The sequence below is a fragment of the Ctenopharyngodon idella genome, chromosome 2, assembly GCF_019924925.1.
Source record: "Ctenopharyngodon idella isolate HZGC_01 chromosome 2, HZGC01, whole genome shotgun sequence".
NCBI classification, from domain to species: domain Eukaryota; kingdom Metazoa; phylum Chordata; class Actinopteri; order Cypriniformes; family Xenocyprididae; genus Ctenopharyngodon; species Ctenopharyngodon idella.
In genome coordinates, this window is record NC_067221.1 from 22,124,500 (window position 1) to 22,138,344 (window position 13,845).

At 36.3% G+C, this 13,845-nt stretch overlaps 1 protein-coding gene across 1 annotated transcript; it reads left to right on the forward strand.

Moving 5' to 3' along the window:
- The first annotated feature begins 1,183 nt into the window (after positions 1–1,183).
- Positions 1,184–4,980, forward strand: chst2a (carbohydrate (N-acetylglucosamine-6-O) sulfotransferase 2a). Its single transcript, XM_051912990.1, has one exon. The coding sequence runs from the start codon at positions 1,708–1,710 to the stop codon at positions 3,100–3,102; it is 1,395 nt and encodes a 464-aa protein (XP_051768950.1). The 5' UTR covers positions 1,184–1,707; the 3' UTR covers positions 3,103–4,980.
- Positions 4,981–13,845: the final 8,865 nt, after the last annotated feature.

Sequence of the window (13,845 nt, forward strand, 5' to 3'; positions counted from 1 at the left end):
CAATGGCCTGTTTACTGTATTATCCTAATCTCCCTTCAAAAACATTTGAGAGAGTGATAGAGTGAATAACATAATTTTTGTTTTCTGTACTAACCTTATTTTATTCATCATCAATTATTAATTATGTTATTGTGTAAACGTGTGAATAGCCTAAAAGTGGAGAGCACAGTCAGCGAAAGAGAGAAACTAACAGCAGGTGGCGCCAACTACAAAGAATAGTTACCAGAACAGGCACTGTTAGTGTGTTTGTCGTGAATTAACTATCCCTATGTCATTGTTCTTCAGTTATATAACAGAAAAAAAATCTGCTTTCCTGATTTTAATCCCAAAGAATCCTTGTTTTAATACTCGGTTTCCAACCTTTACAAACCAAGGAAACCCCCACCAAGACTCCCTTCCAGCCCAGCCAAATAATAAATAAAGGCTAAATTTGATAATGCTTTATAAAAACTGTCATTAAAACCATAAGGTAGCAATATATATTATTATACATCAAATAGAATGTATAGGCTAATATAATATACAACAAATGCAAATATATTTAAATAATTAAAAATGTAAATCTAATACCCTGCACAAAAATATTTGAGGAGGAAAGACCCTGCATGCTTTTATTTTCAAGGCAAATCTCCTTACAGAACACAGCATCCATACACTCTCAGAAAAAAAGTTTTACCTTTAGGGGTAAAACATGCTTGTCACTGAGGCAGTAGGCTACCCTATCAACCCCTAAATGGTTCATAGTAGTAGCCTATCTTAAAATATTGCTACTCTTACGTACTAAAATGCAGCTTTTAGGGGTAAAAAGTTACAAAGATTTCCTTTTAAGGGTACTGCCCCAGCCGTTGTACCTCCAAAAGTAAAATTTTTAAAACAATTTTACAGTGTACAGTTTAAGGTAACGTTAAAGTCTTAAAATATGTATAAATGGATATTTTATAAATAGATAGGTTACACTTAATATTTAGACATAATTTAAGATAATATTGGACGTTAGATAAAGTGACTGAACTCTCTAAATGTTGTACTTCGTGATATTTAGTGCATCATGTTGCTATGTAGACTTGTGACCAGTGAGATTTGACGGACGTAGACACGAACCAATAGCGTCATTAGTAAACGCCAAGACGCTCCTGATTCCACCATTCAGCGCTTAAAGGAGGTGGAACTTTTGTTCCTTTTTTTGCCACTTAATTCGTGCAGCACCAATCGGTTATATAGCGTACGGCCGGACAACAGAGCAGAGGCTGGGTACCACATTGGGAGATGCCTTTCTTTTGATTTCGTGTTTTAAAGAAACTTTGTGCTTACAGGGTTTTCTTTCCTTTGAGCTCAAATGATCGCGCAGGCATCTTTATCGCCATTTTACCCCAGCCGGTGGCCCGGACGAAAAATGTTGTCGGGATGAGTCCGTAGCTTTTCATCGGTAAGCAAAACGAAATGTGATTGAGTTCGCTTTGTGAGCCGTTAAATAATACGAACCGTTGTATGGTATCCGAATGAAACGCTGCGCATTGCGGTGCGGTTTGTTTTCGTTTCGTCTCATATTTTGGAGCATCGGGCATCCCCTCCTCTCCCACGCATCACCTAATCGATAATCGATTACATGGACTTGGGGCAGATGTCACGCTTTCTTCTATGCCATCATTGCTGCATGTGATACACTGCAGCTCTATTTGGGACATTACTGGTTCTTCTGTGTCATAAATGAAAAACAAACCCTACCCTCTAAAATTCACACCACCATGGGAGAAGAATGCTGGCTTTGGAAGGAAACACAAATCTTGCACAAGAAGTCACACCAAAATAATAGCCAACCCTGGAATTGTGATGAAAGTGCTACGGCGGAAGAAGATAATCATGTTTCTGGCCTATTTTCTGCTGGTGGCTCTGACCATGCTGAACCTGGCTAATTACAAATGGACCAAAGAGCCTCAGCAATGCAACCAGCCAGTGCAGGGAGTGAACTTCCAAAGCAGATCAGACATCCGTTACCTTTACAAAGCACCGCAGGTCAAGAAAAGGCAGCTGGTGTACGTGTTGACCACTTGGAGGTCCGGCTCGTCTTTTTTTGGGGAGCTTTTCAACCAAAACCCAGATGTGTTTTTCTTGTATGAGCCTATGTGGCATATTTGGCAGAAGCTGTACCCGGGGGATGCGGTGTCCCTCCAAGGAGCAGCCAGGGACATGCTGAGTTCTCTTTACAGGTGTGATTTCTCAGTTTTTCAGTTGTACAACAGTCCTGGGGGGAAGAACATAACCTCTCTTGGACTGTTTGGGGCTGCCATAAATAAGGTCATCTGCTCCTACCCCTTCTGTTCGTCTTACAGGAAAGATGTGGTGGGAATGGTGGATGAAAAGGTTTGTAAAAAGTGCCCTCCACAGAGCCTTCAGATGCTGGAGGAAGAGTGTTTAAAATACAACACGATAGTGATAAAGGGAGTTCGCATTTTGGACGTTAACATTCTGGCTCCTCTAATGGAGGACCCGTCTCTGAATCTGAAAGTGATCCACCTGGTTCGAGACCCCAGGGCGGTGGCCAACTCCAGGATTAAATCTAGACATGGACTCATTCGGGAGAATTTGCAAGTCGTACGCAGCAGAGACCCCAAACTTCGTCGTGTGCCATTTGTGGACCCCAACCACAAAATGAACAAAAAAGACGGTTCAGACTACCACTCCATCGGAGCCATGGAGGTGATCTGTGAACAGATGTCTAGAACTCTGAAAACTGCTCTTTACCCTCCCAACTGGTTCAAAGGCAAATACATGACGGTACGCTACGAGGACTTGGTGGAGAACCCCATAAAAACTGTTCGGAATGTTTATCGCTTTGTTAATCTTTCAGCCAATCACGAAATTGAGATCTTTGCTATGAATATGACAACAGGACCAAACGCCTCCACCAAACCCTTCATCGTATCCTCCAGGAACGCGACACAAGCGGCCAGCGCCTGGAGAACTGTGCTGAACTACCAGCAGATCAGACAGGTGGAGGAGTATTGTCAGCACGCGATGTCTCTGCTGGGATACCTGCGCGTTCGTACAGCCGGTGAGGCTAAGGATTTGAGCAGACCGCTATTGACAGTACCCAAAATATGAATCACCGCCAAAGACGTTCTATGTTTTGCATTTGTGCTGATAACAGCCTGATACTCCTCATTCTGTACAAACTGTTATTTATGTTCAACGCTTAATGGCTCAGTGGAATGTATCTGTTTGAATCATACTGTGCACAGCCACATCCTGTTTGTTGGGACAAGAATATTGTCTGTGCATCACCACCTGTTTGAGCAAATAAGAAAGAAAAAAAAAGAAAAAAACTTTGTGAATGACGTGTCATTGATTATTAAAGGTACGCCAAGATATTTATTTAATCAAAACATTTAGATTTTGCATTTACTGCTTTCAGCACTGCACAAACTAAAGAGGTTATGTAAATAGCAATAGACTCACTGTCCTGTGTGTCTAATTCAGATGGGTGCAGTTCTGATCGAATCATTGAGATGTGCTCTAGTTACTGTAGACTTTGTCTCTGGGTTAACACACTAAAACATATCATTCTTGTTATGCAGTACATTTTCATGTCCCCATCATGTCTTAGTTTATGGGGTAAAATATGAAACACAATTTTCTATTGGTTTTTAATTCTTAATTAATTTTCGATCCCAAATACTTTTGCTATAGTCAAAAATAGTTTAAACACTTTTCAAAAAGAAAAAGTCTGAAAGAAAGTAATACAGTTTTCCACAGAAGAAAGTCATGTTTAGAACAACATGAGGGGGAATAAACGATGGCAGAACTTTCCAGAACTATTCCATATGTTTCTTTTTTTCCTTTCTGTAACTGAAATGTTTTGAAAAAAATGTTCTCTATCTATCTATCTATCTATCTATCTATCTATCTTGGTAACACTTTAGTAGGGAACATGTATTCACTATTAACTACGACTTTCCCCTCAATAAACTCCTAATTTACTGCTTATTAATAGTTAGTAAGTTAGTTGTTAAGTTTAGGTATTATTGGGTAGGATTAAGAATGTAGAATAAGGTCATCTTTCTATCTATGTTTGTCTATCTGTCTGTCTTTCTATCACCGTCTATCCTGTTTTATCTTGTAATATCACTTTAACAAAAGCCAGTTCCTTAATGACATCATCCTATGAAATGACAGTTTTGAGCAGGAAAACAACAACATCGCTAGCAGTGTATTTGATGAATTCTGTGATGTTGGTATTGTGTTATAATTCAGTTTATTTCACTCAACATTCCATCTTGAGTGATAAAATTACAGAAATTGTAATATCAATACTTTTAAAGATGGCTCAAGTTGATGCTCTTGTGTAAGCTAACTCACAGTCAGTCTCTCTGAGCAATGGCTAACTTAAGCTCTTCATTTCCATCCTGTTATGCAAATTACAATAAAATTTTAGGTGCTTGAGCTTGACCTGAAAATATTTCTAAAAATCTTCTACACCCTTTAATAGAAATTCTTACATGTTATAGAGCTTCAAAGGTACTGCATAACAGGAATGACCCAATCACTGTATATTAACGTGGTTCACATTACAGTAAGAGGGTTTGAGAGCAACTCGCTTCCACCTACGTTTTCTTTCATTTCCACTTTTAACACCATACAAGATGTCTGAATTTCCCTTTTTTTAAATGCAAATTTTTTGTTATCAATACAAGGTTGATAGAATAATATTCTTTGCTGTGCACTGACTGGAATGTGGCCAGTAGTACTGCATTCTTAAGACACATCGGGCAGGTTTTAATTTAGCTCTCTTCCTGGCATTTGTCTCTATTTTAAACAAAGAGGAAATGAATTTGTGATTATGTGATGCACTAAACATTTCTACGACTGTCTTCTCTGCTGTGGTTTCATAGGCAGACATGAAAACATCTTAAAAAATGCAGCCTCCCCTTTGGCAAAAGAGCCTGTCACTTTGAAAGTATGCAAATACATTTTATCATACTATCTGCATTTCTTTCATTTAAGTTATACTCTGCTGGAAATCTGGACAGCTTCAATATAGATTCGTGGCTGTGTTTATCTTCTCCTGGTAGTGTTGCCACACTACGCTTAATGTTCCTTTCACTTCCGTTCAAATGCAGGAGAGTGGGAATGCAAACATCTAGAAGTTTTTGTTCAATGTGCAAGTTCAAATTTGCTTCAATACAACAAACTTCACAGTGGCACAATTGCTGAAAAAGTAGTAAATAGTAGCATTTCTTTGATTTTTTTAAGAAGTATTATTATTTATAATAATTTATATACTACTACTACTACTACTACTAATAATAATAAATATAAAATTTCTTGAGTAGAGAATGATTTTTTATTAGAATGATTTCTGAAGGATCATATGACACTGATGACTGGAGTAATGATGCTGAAAATTCAGCTTTGCCATCACTGGAATAAATAATTTATATATATATATATATATATATATATATATATATATATATATATATATATATATATATGCTATGTTCAGTAAAAAATAGGACAATTGTCAAATAAAGATGAAGAAAATAAAAAATAATCTAACTACAAGAAACAGCACAAATAAATACATGAGAGCTAAGATACAAATAAAATAAACAATGCTTTACAGGTTTTTCAGGTAACTAATAGCTTTCAGGTACAGAAATTGAAAGTAATTAAATATAAAATAGCACTGCATATAAACTTCTTTGAATAGTTAAATAAAGATGAAACATTATTGAAGTTACAAAAGCTTTTGAGTCAAGAGTGATTTTTCGTGCTTTGTCGTTCGATTAACATTAAAACACATAGAGCAGGAATATTAGACTGCTGTCCCTTTAAGACATAATTCGAGATCCAGTACACTAATACTGATACACATGCGTTGTCTGTCTCGTTTTTCTCTTAAGACATAACCTACTATGTTTGTTAAGATACTCGCTAAGATGGGCATGTTGACATTATTTTTGTGTGAATTGTACGTTTAGGTGCAAGACTTGCGCGAGACTATTTGCGCGCTGTGAGGCGGCTCTCCATGTATGCGCTTGAGATGAACACACAAATCTCCTCACAGCGCGCGCGAGTTCTCATTCGCGTCTTACGGATGAATGTTTAAATTGGCAAGGTTTAAATGAGTTTATTTTAAACACAGATAGCAACGTGAGATGTTCAGGTCTCAACTGCGCTCGCGTCGCGCTTTCAACACCCGGGTGATGATGGCGTAAATGACTGGTCATAGAGCATTCGGCAAGTCATTGAACATTTGTTTACAACGAGTGACTGTTTGTCCATGTTCCTTTGATCATCGCTGTTGTAATGTATTGGGAAACTAGACTGCATATCCATCGACTGAAACATACATTAGCCGAATCCGTCTGTTTGTTTTGCATGTTGTTTTCAAGAAACTATATTATAGATGCGTCGTCAGATTTGGGATGAACTGCGGTGCAAGCGCGTGCCGAACAGTGGGTGGAGAACCGAACGGTTAGATTTTTTACAGCGAACCGTCCCACTCCTAATAAATATGTATATATCCATATGGCATTTGTACCAGAGCAAAAGCTATTTTAAGAGCAGCTCTGTTCCTAACACGTCAGCTACAGTAGAGACATTTAAATAGTGGCAAACTGTCAACTGTAGTAGACCACAAATCCCGGACAATCAGTCTGTCTCACAGGAGTATCCAGTGACTATGAATCCTTGAAGTGGGCCGCAGCCTCTCTGCTGTTGCTATTGCAACCGTGTGTGAGTGACTGAGCAAGAGGAAGTCGCCAGAGAGCAGCTTCTGTTTTCCACAAATAGCAGCTGCGGGTTGGGAGGCCACTGAGGGGTCGGAGCAGGGGGCCGGATGTGGAGTGGGTGCTGAATAGCTGGGCTTTAAGAACCGTTGGCACTCACTCTGGGTCCGGCAAGTGCCCTGGCCTGTCGCCATGTCTTTGCCCTTATCCTGCTGCTGTAAACAGAACATGAGGTGGTAGAAAAAACGGAAAAAAAAACATTATGGCCTCCTGATAACATTGTTACACTTCCAGTAATACAGGATGTCTTTGTCAAGTTTTTTAAGATCCAGGGTTGAGTTTATTGTTAACGTACACCTTCCAGTGAAATGTTTGGACACACCTAGTCTCAGCCTCAGACATCACGCCCACGTCTGATGAATATGGCACACTTATCTGGAAACACTTCAGCAGTTCCAGTTGTCATCTGGTTTGTTGAATTCTACAAGATGTCCAGGACACGTGTTTACAAACGCTTACCAGGATCAACTAAACACTGGTTTTTCAAAAGTATGTGAAGTTTGTGGCTCCATTGTTGCTGTAAACTTGCACAACGTTCTTGAATTAATAATTTATAGATGCATGCCGGTCTGTTATTGCAGGGACATCGACTTTTTTTTACATTTTCATGCCCCTAAACATGACTTGGAACAAAACGAACTATGATTGGTTGCATTACATGTCAGTAAAACATCCTCTTGGGCGGTCCTTGGCCAATAAAAGCTGCGATAGAGTCCAGACCTTCTGTCATCAGTCTGAAGGTCTGGCTACGCGAGACTAGGACACACTTGACTGAAAAGTTTATCATGACTTTAAACACCTTTCAGACTTATAGCTGGTTATGACCATATCAGTTAAATACAATATTATCAATACAACCTAATATGCAACTGAAAATATTCCTTGATTTAAAAAGGTTATACTTTATTAAACCCAAATGTAATATTAACATAACAAGTACTGGGTGTTAATCAAGTAAACTATCAGTATAAATTGACCTAAATGCATGTTGTTCATTAGTATTACCATTACTTTCTAATGCAATTACACTATAATATATAATGATATTATATTACAAACACATAATCATTATTTTGTTAAAATTTGTCCCATATACCAAAGTTTGGGGTCAGTATTATTAAAAAAAAAAAAAAAAAAAAAAAAATATATATATATATATATATATATATATATATATTTATTTATTTTGAATTTTCTATGGTAACACTTTATTTTAGGGTCTTTTAACTAGTTACTTATTAGCATGCATATTACTACAATATTGGCTGTTATTCTACATTCTTAATCCTACCCAATACCTAAACTTAACAACTACCTTACTAACTATTAATAAGCAGTAAGAGTTTATTGAGGGACAAGTCGTAGTTAATAGTGAATATGTGTTCCCTATACTAAAGTGTTACCAAACTAATTATGAAATCACAGCCAAAAAAAAATAAACAACTTTATATTTTACATATATTTAAGGCTAAAAAAAAACATTTCCCAAAATGAGTTTTCTAAATCTAACCTTTGACCTTTTTAGGGTGCCGTCATTTATAACTGACTTTCTCATATTAGGGTAAATTATGAAGGTACTGAAACTTCACACGCATTCAAATGCATTTTCACTATCTGAAAACAAGTGAAAAGGTCTTAGTGTTTCAAAAAACATTAAAAAGCTTTATTAACATTCCATTTCATCTTGTGCTACTATATTTCATTTGGAACTCACATGTGAAAATTGGTGTGTCTCAGTCAGCTCCTTAGTTCAGTGGTAAGGGCTGTCTCAATCGCAGAATCCTTCCAGTGTACTGAAACGTTCGCTCCCTAAAAAGTCCTACAGTGCACCGTGAAAACCAGGCATCGATGCTCACTATGCTCCCTTAACGGAAATTCTGAAGCGCGAAACTTGAATCACGTGAGCCAACTCACTACACATAATGATGCACAATAGATGTTTTTAAAAATACAAACCATTATTTTATTATATTTCAGCATAAACATACATCGCTAGACAGGTAATGAACATAATCTAGCTAACATTTATAATTTATTTATGGCTTAAATGTTGCGTATATGTATTAAGCAAATAATTTATCATAATGTACTTTAAATAACATTACAAGTAATATCAGAAAATATCCGAACCAGCATCCTTTACTGTCCTTACCAGTGCCCGAATTTGTGTACACGATATACTGATACACGAGCTCGGGAGCAGATTGAGACACACTCTATGTCAAAAACTTGACAGAAATTCTTATGCAACTTCCTGGAAAGTAGTGAGACCATGTCTTTCAAAAAACATAAAAAAATCTATAACATCGTTTTCTTCTTGAAATTCCAAATGAATGATTGTAGCACAAGTGAAAATCAAAAAGACTCTTCTTTTTCTTCTAGCCCACACTTTCCACATGTAACTCAATTTTGACCTGTTTTGGAGCATCCCTGCTTGTTAGTGTAGTGAGGCCAACAGGCAGTGGCATCTTTCCTGACCTCTGGTTATAGTATGGATCACATCTTCCAAACTGGCCAAAAATACCTGACTTCCAAAACAATCTATGACTTATATTCTTCATCTCTGCAATGACCCTCACTGCTTCTATCCTCCTTGATCTTCAACTTCTTCCTTTCTTTGTATGACCTTTTTTTTTTTTTTTTTTTTTTTTCTGGTGCACTGCCATCACTGTCATCAATACTTTCTGGAAAAGGTACAGTTTTTCCTCTCTGTCTTCTATAAACTTACTAACATCAACCTAAAGCACAGGCAAAAAGGTTATTATCCTGCCTGCCAGTACTGAACAATAGTGCCAGCTACACGGAAAATATGTATCCACTAAAAGGACTTGTCATTTTTGGTCTTTGAGTTATTGATTTGACAAAATGCGCATTAAAATGACCAAAAACTTTAGAAAACACGGTAACACTTTATTTTAGGGTCTTTTAACTAGTTGCTTATTAGCATGCATATTACTAGAATATTAGCTGTTTATTAGTACTCATTAAGCACATATTAATGCCTTATTCTGCATGACCTTATTCTACATTCTTAATCCTATAAACAATACCTAAACTTTACAACTACCTTACTAACAATTAATAAGAAGTAAATTAGGAGTTTATTGAGGGAAAAGTCGTAGTTAATAGTGAATATGTGTTCCCTATACTAAAGTGTTACCGAAAACACATTTGGATTTACAATGATATTTTTTTTTAATTGAATTTAAGATTTTTTTTTTTTTTTTTTTTTTTTTTTTAAATTGATTTTAGTCTAAAATAAACTCACAATGGATTGTTGACAGCATGTGGCCTAACATGTGCTCATGTCTTCTTCACTTCCTTGTTGACAAAAATGTCAAGCACATGGCACATAGATATTCATTTTATTGGCTGAAGGGGATGTCATATGACAATACTAAAATGTAATTTTTGTTTTTTTAGATGAATGTTACTTTTGTAAATAACTTTTTCTGAGTTGTTTTTAAATGATGATACACCATAGTTTACACTATAGTAGAGAGTTAAGCAGCACAATGTTTTTCAAACATTGATAATAATCAGGCGGGTTTTCCAGAAAGCACCTGGGTCACATTGTTGATCTGCATTCAGATGTTTTTATTATTATTATTATTATTATTTTGTGCAACAGGACATTTTCTATGCTATTTCTATGCAAGGCATTTCTATAATAATAATAATAATAAAAAAAATAAAAAAACATAATATACCTTACCTTTCAAGAAATGTCGAAGCAAATTGACTAAACATAAAAAATAAACTTTTACAGCCATGTTATCTTTGCAAAACTGTTATTTTAATCAGTTTTTCTTTTTATTATATAATTAGCATCAAACAAACAATATAGTTCTTATTCACAGTGTTTAAAGTTTATTTAAACACCAAATAGGTGGCGATATGCAAAGTAGTTTATGTAAATGGGCTTTTTTTTTCCTTTTTTTTTTTACCAAAAGTGACAGTAAAGACATTTGTTATTCATTTATTTTAATGTTTTCAGATTCAAATAAATACTGTTCTTTTAAATAAAGAATCCTGAAGAAATGTATCATGGTTTCCTCTGAACGCCCAGTAGGGTGGAGGGATAGAACTCTCCACTTCTCTGGACGTCGAATGGGGTGGAGAGATAGAGTTGTGGGTATGGTTAGGGTAGGATTAGGGTGTGGTTGTACATTTGCTCCTCCTCGCTGGACGTCTAGCGAGGGGGGGCTAACGTAAGCTCCACCCATTTGCTCTGCAGCGAGCACCTTCTCGAAAATTCAGCTTTACCATCACAGGAATACATTACATTTTTAAATATATTAAAATAGTAAAAAGTTATTCTGTTATAATATTTCATAATGCTACTGTTTTTAGTGTATTTTTTTAAATCAGATAAATGCAGCCTTGGTGAGTATAATACAGTGAGAAGAAGGGTGAGGTGGCAAGTGGTTATATAAACCTCATTGTGTGTAAAATATTGTGAGCTTCACATTGAATAATCATATACAGTAGTGTATTATTTGGAGTCTCTATCCACTAAGTCAAGTCATCATTTATGTAGCGCTTTTTTACAATACGGATTGTTTCAAAGCAGCTTCACAGTGATAATAGGAAAATTAATGGACAGAGATTGTTTTGGCTTTACAGCAGCTCTAGGAAAAAGTTATTATTGAGCTAAAGTAAGTTTTTGATTGAATCACTTCCATTGTAAAAATCGTTAATTATTAACGTAGGGGCTGCTTAAATGACACTTTTTAACTGAAAACAGAAGACTTTTAATGCGTACTTGCCGTTCATTTACACATTTAGTCTATAGGTATGCGCGTTTGAACGTGTAGGCCTATGTGCGCAGACGCTTAGTCTTTCTTTACAAAGTGACATCGCCAAAATACTTGTCTGGCCCACATAATACAGAATTATTAGTTGTTTCAGCAGATCCATGCAAACTCATTTTGATATCGTGTTATCTATACATAGGGAAAGGAAAGGGAAAGAGGCTTTTGCAGGGGATAGTTTAGTTGACACTACAAAGGGTGCGTTGTTGTCGTGTCTAGGCATAGGTCCTTCATCTCATCTGGATATGGCCTGGATCTGGCAGACTACGGTAAACCTCAAGATAAAAAGAAAGAGACTAATATTAGCAAAGACGCCATTCTTCTTATGATATAGTGAGTACATCAGATGTTATGGGAAGTGTTCCCGGTTCCGGATGACCTAGTTTATGCAGCCTAACAATTTACATGATTTGGATTTTAGAAGTAGATAATGTGTTATGTGTATGCCAGGTTAAAGAGATGTGTTTTTAGTCTAGATTTAAACTGACAGAGTGTGTCTGTTTCCCAAACTATGCTAGGAAGACTGTTCCAAAGTTTAGGTGCTAAAAAGGAAAAGGATCTACCACCAGCAGTCCATTTTGATATTCTAGGCATTATCAACTGGCCAGAATTTTGAGATTGCAATGGGTGATGGACTAAAATGAGACGTGAAGGTCTATAATGTGTTAAGAGCTCGCTCAAGTAGGCCTACTGGGGAGCTAAACCATTTAGTGCTTTGTAAGTAATTAGCAAGATTTTAAAATTTATACGATGTTTAATAGGGAGCCAGTGCAGTGTTGACAGAACCGGGCTAATATGGTCATACTTCCTGGTTCTAGTAAGAACTCTAGCTGCTGCGTTTTGGATCAGCTGGAGTTTGTTTATTAGGCGTGCATGGCAACCACTGAGTAGAGTGTTACAATAATCTAGCATTGAGGTCATAAACGCATGAGCTAACTGTTCCACATTTGTCATTGAGAGCATATGTTGTAATTTAGATATATTTTTAAAGGGTTAGTTCACCCAAAAATGAAAATAATGTCATTTATTACTCACCCCCATGTCGTTCTACAGCCGTAAGACCTTCGTTCATCTTTAGAACACAAATTAAGATATTGTTGATGAAATCCGATGGCTCAGTGAGGCCTCCATAGACAGCAATGCCATTTAAACTCTCAAGGTCCATTAAGGTACAAAAAATATATTTGAAAAAGTTCATGTGAGTTCAGTGGTTCTATCTTAATATTATAAAGCGACAAGAATACTTTTTGTGCACCAAAAACCAAAATAAAGACTTTTCAACATATGGGCCGATTTCAAAACACTGCTTCAGAGCTTTATGAATCGAATATTTTCATTTTTGGGTGAACTAACCCTTTAAGATGAAAGAATGCAGTTTTACAGATGCTAGAAACGTGGCTTTTAAATGAAAGACTTGTATCAAATAGCACACCCAGGTTCCTAACTGACGACGAAGACTTGACAGAACATCCATCTAGTGTTAGACAGTATTCAAGGTTATTACGTGCGGAGATTTTTGTTCCAATAATTAGAATCTCTGTTTTTTTTCAGAATTAAGTAGTAGGAAATTGCTAGTCATCCTTTTATTATTATTATTATTTCTTATATCAGCTATGCATTCCGTTAATTTTGTGAATTAGATTTGTCAGGGTGCAAAGAAATATAGAGCTGAGTATCATCAGCATAACAGTGAAACCTAATGCCATGCTTCCTAATGATATCTCCCAAGGATAGCATGTACAAAGTGAACAGCAACAGTCCTAGTACTGAGCCTTGCGGTACTCCACACTGAATCGATATGACATCTCTTCGTTCACTAAATATAACTTTTTTAAATCTTGTGTGCACACTAATTTTAAATTTAATGTAAGTACATACTATATAGACACCTAATATGATTTATATTATATATTTTTAAAGAAAGTGTATCCAAACTTTTAAATGGGAATGTAGGCCGAATATTCAAAAATGGTAACAGTGGTTTTGACAATGCTGAGTTTGTCACTACAAAATGTAATGCTAAGAGAAATGAGAAGTTAAAAAAAAAAAAAAAAAACCTCAAAGAGACTGAGAAGTAAAAATAGCAAGCCAAAACAAACAGCCATCGATCAAGTGACAGCACTGTAAAGACAAAACAAAAAACTAAGACAAGCATGGTATCAACACAAGGTTTGTGTGTGGTGATTCTTGCAACAGCACTATGTTTGATTGACTGTTCCAGTGAGCACAAATGCTGTTAA

Bases quoted from the DNA above. Each gene is read 5' to 3' on its own strand.
- chst2a (XM_051912990.1), top strand. From the start codon at position 1,708: ATGAAAAACAAACCCTACCCTCTAAAATTCACACCACCATGGGAGAAG.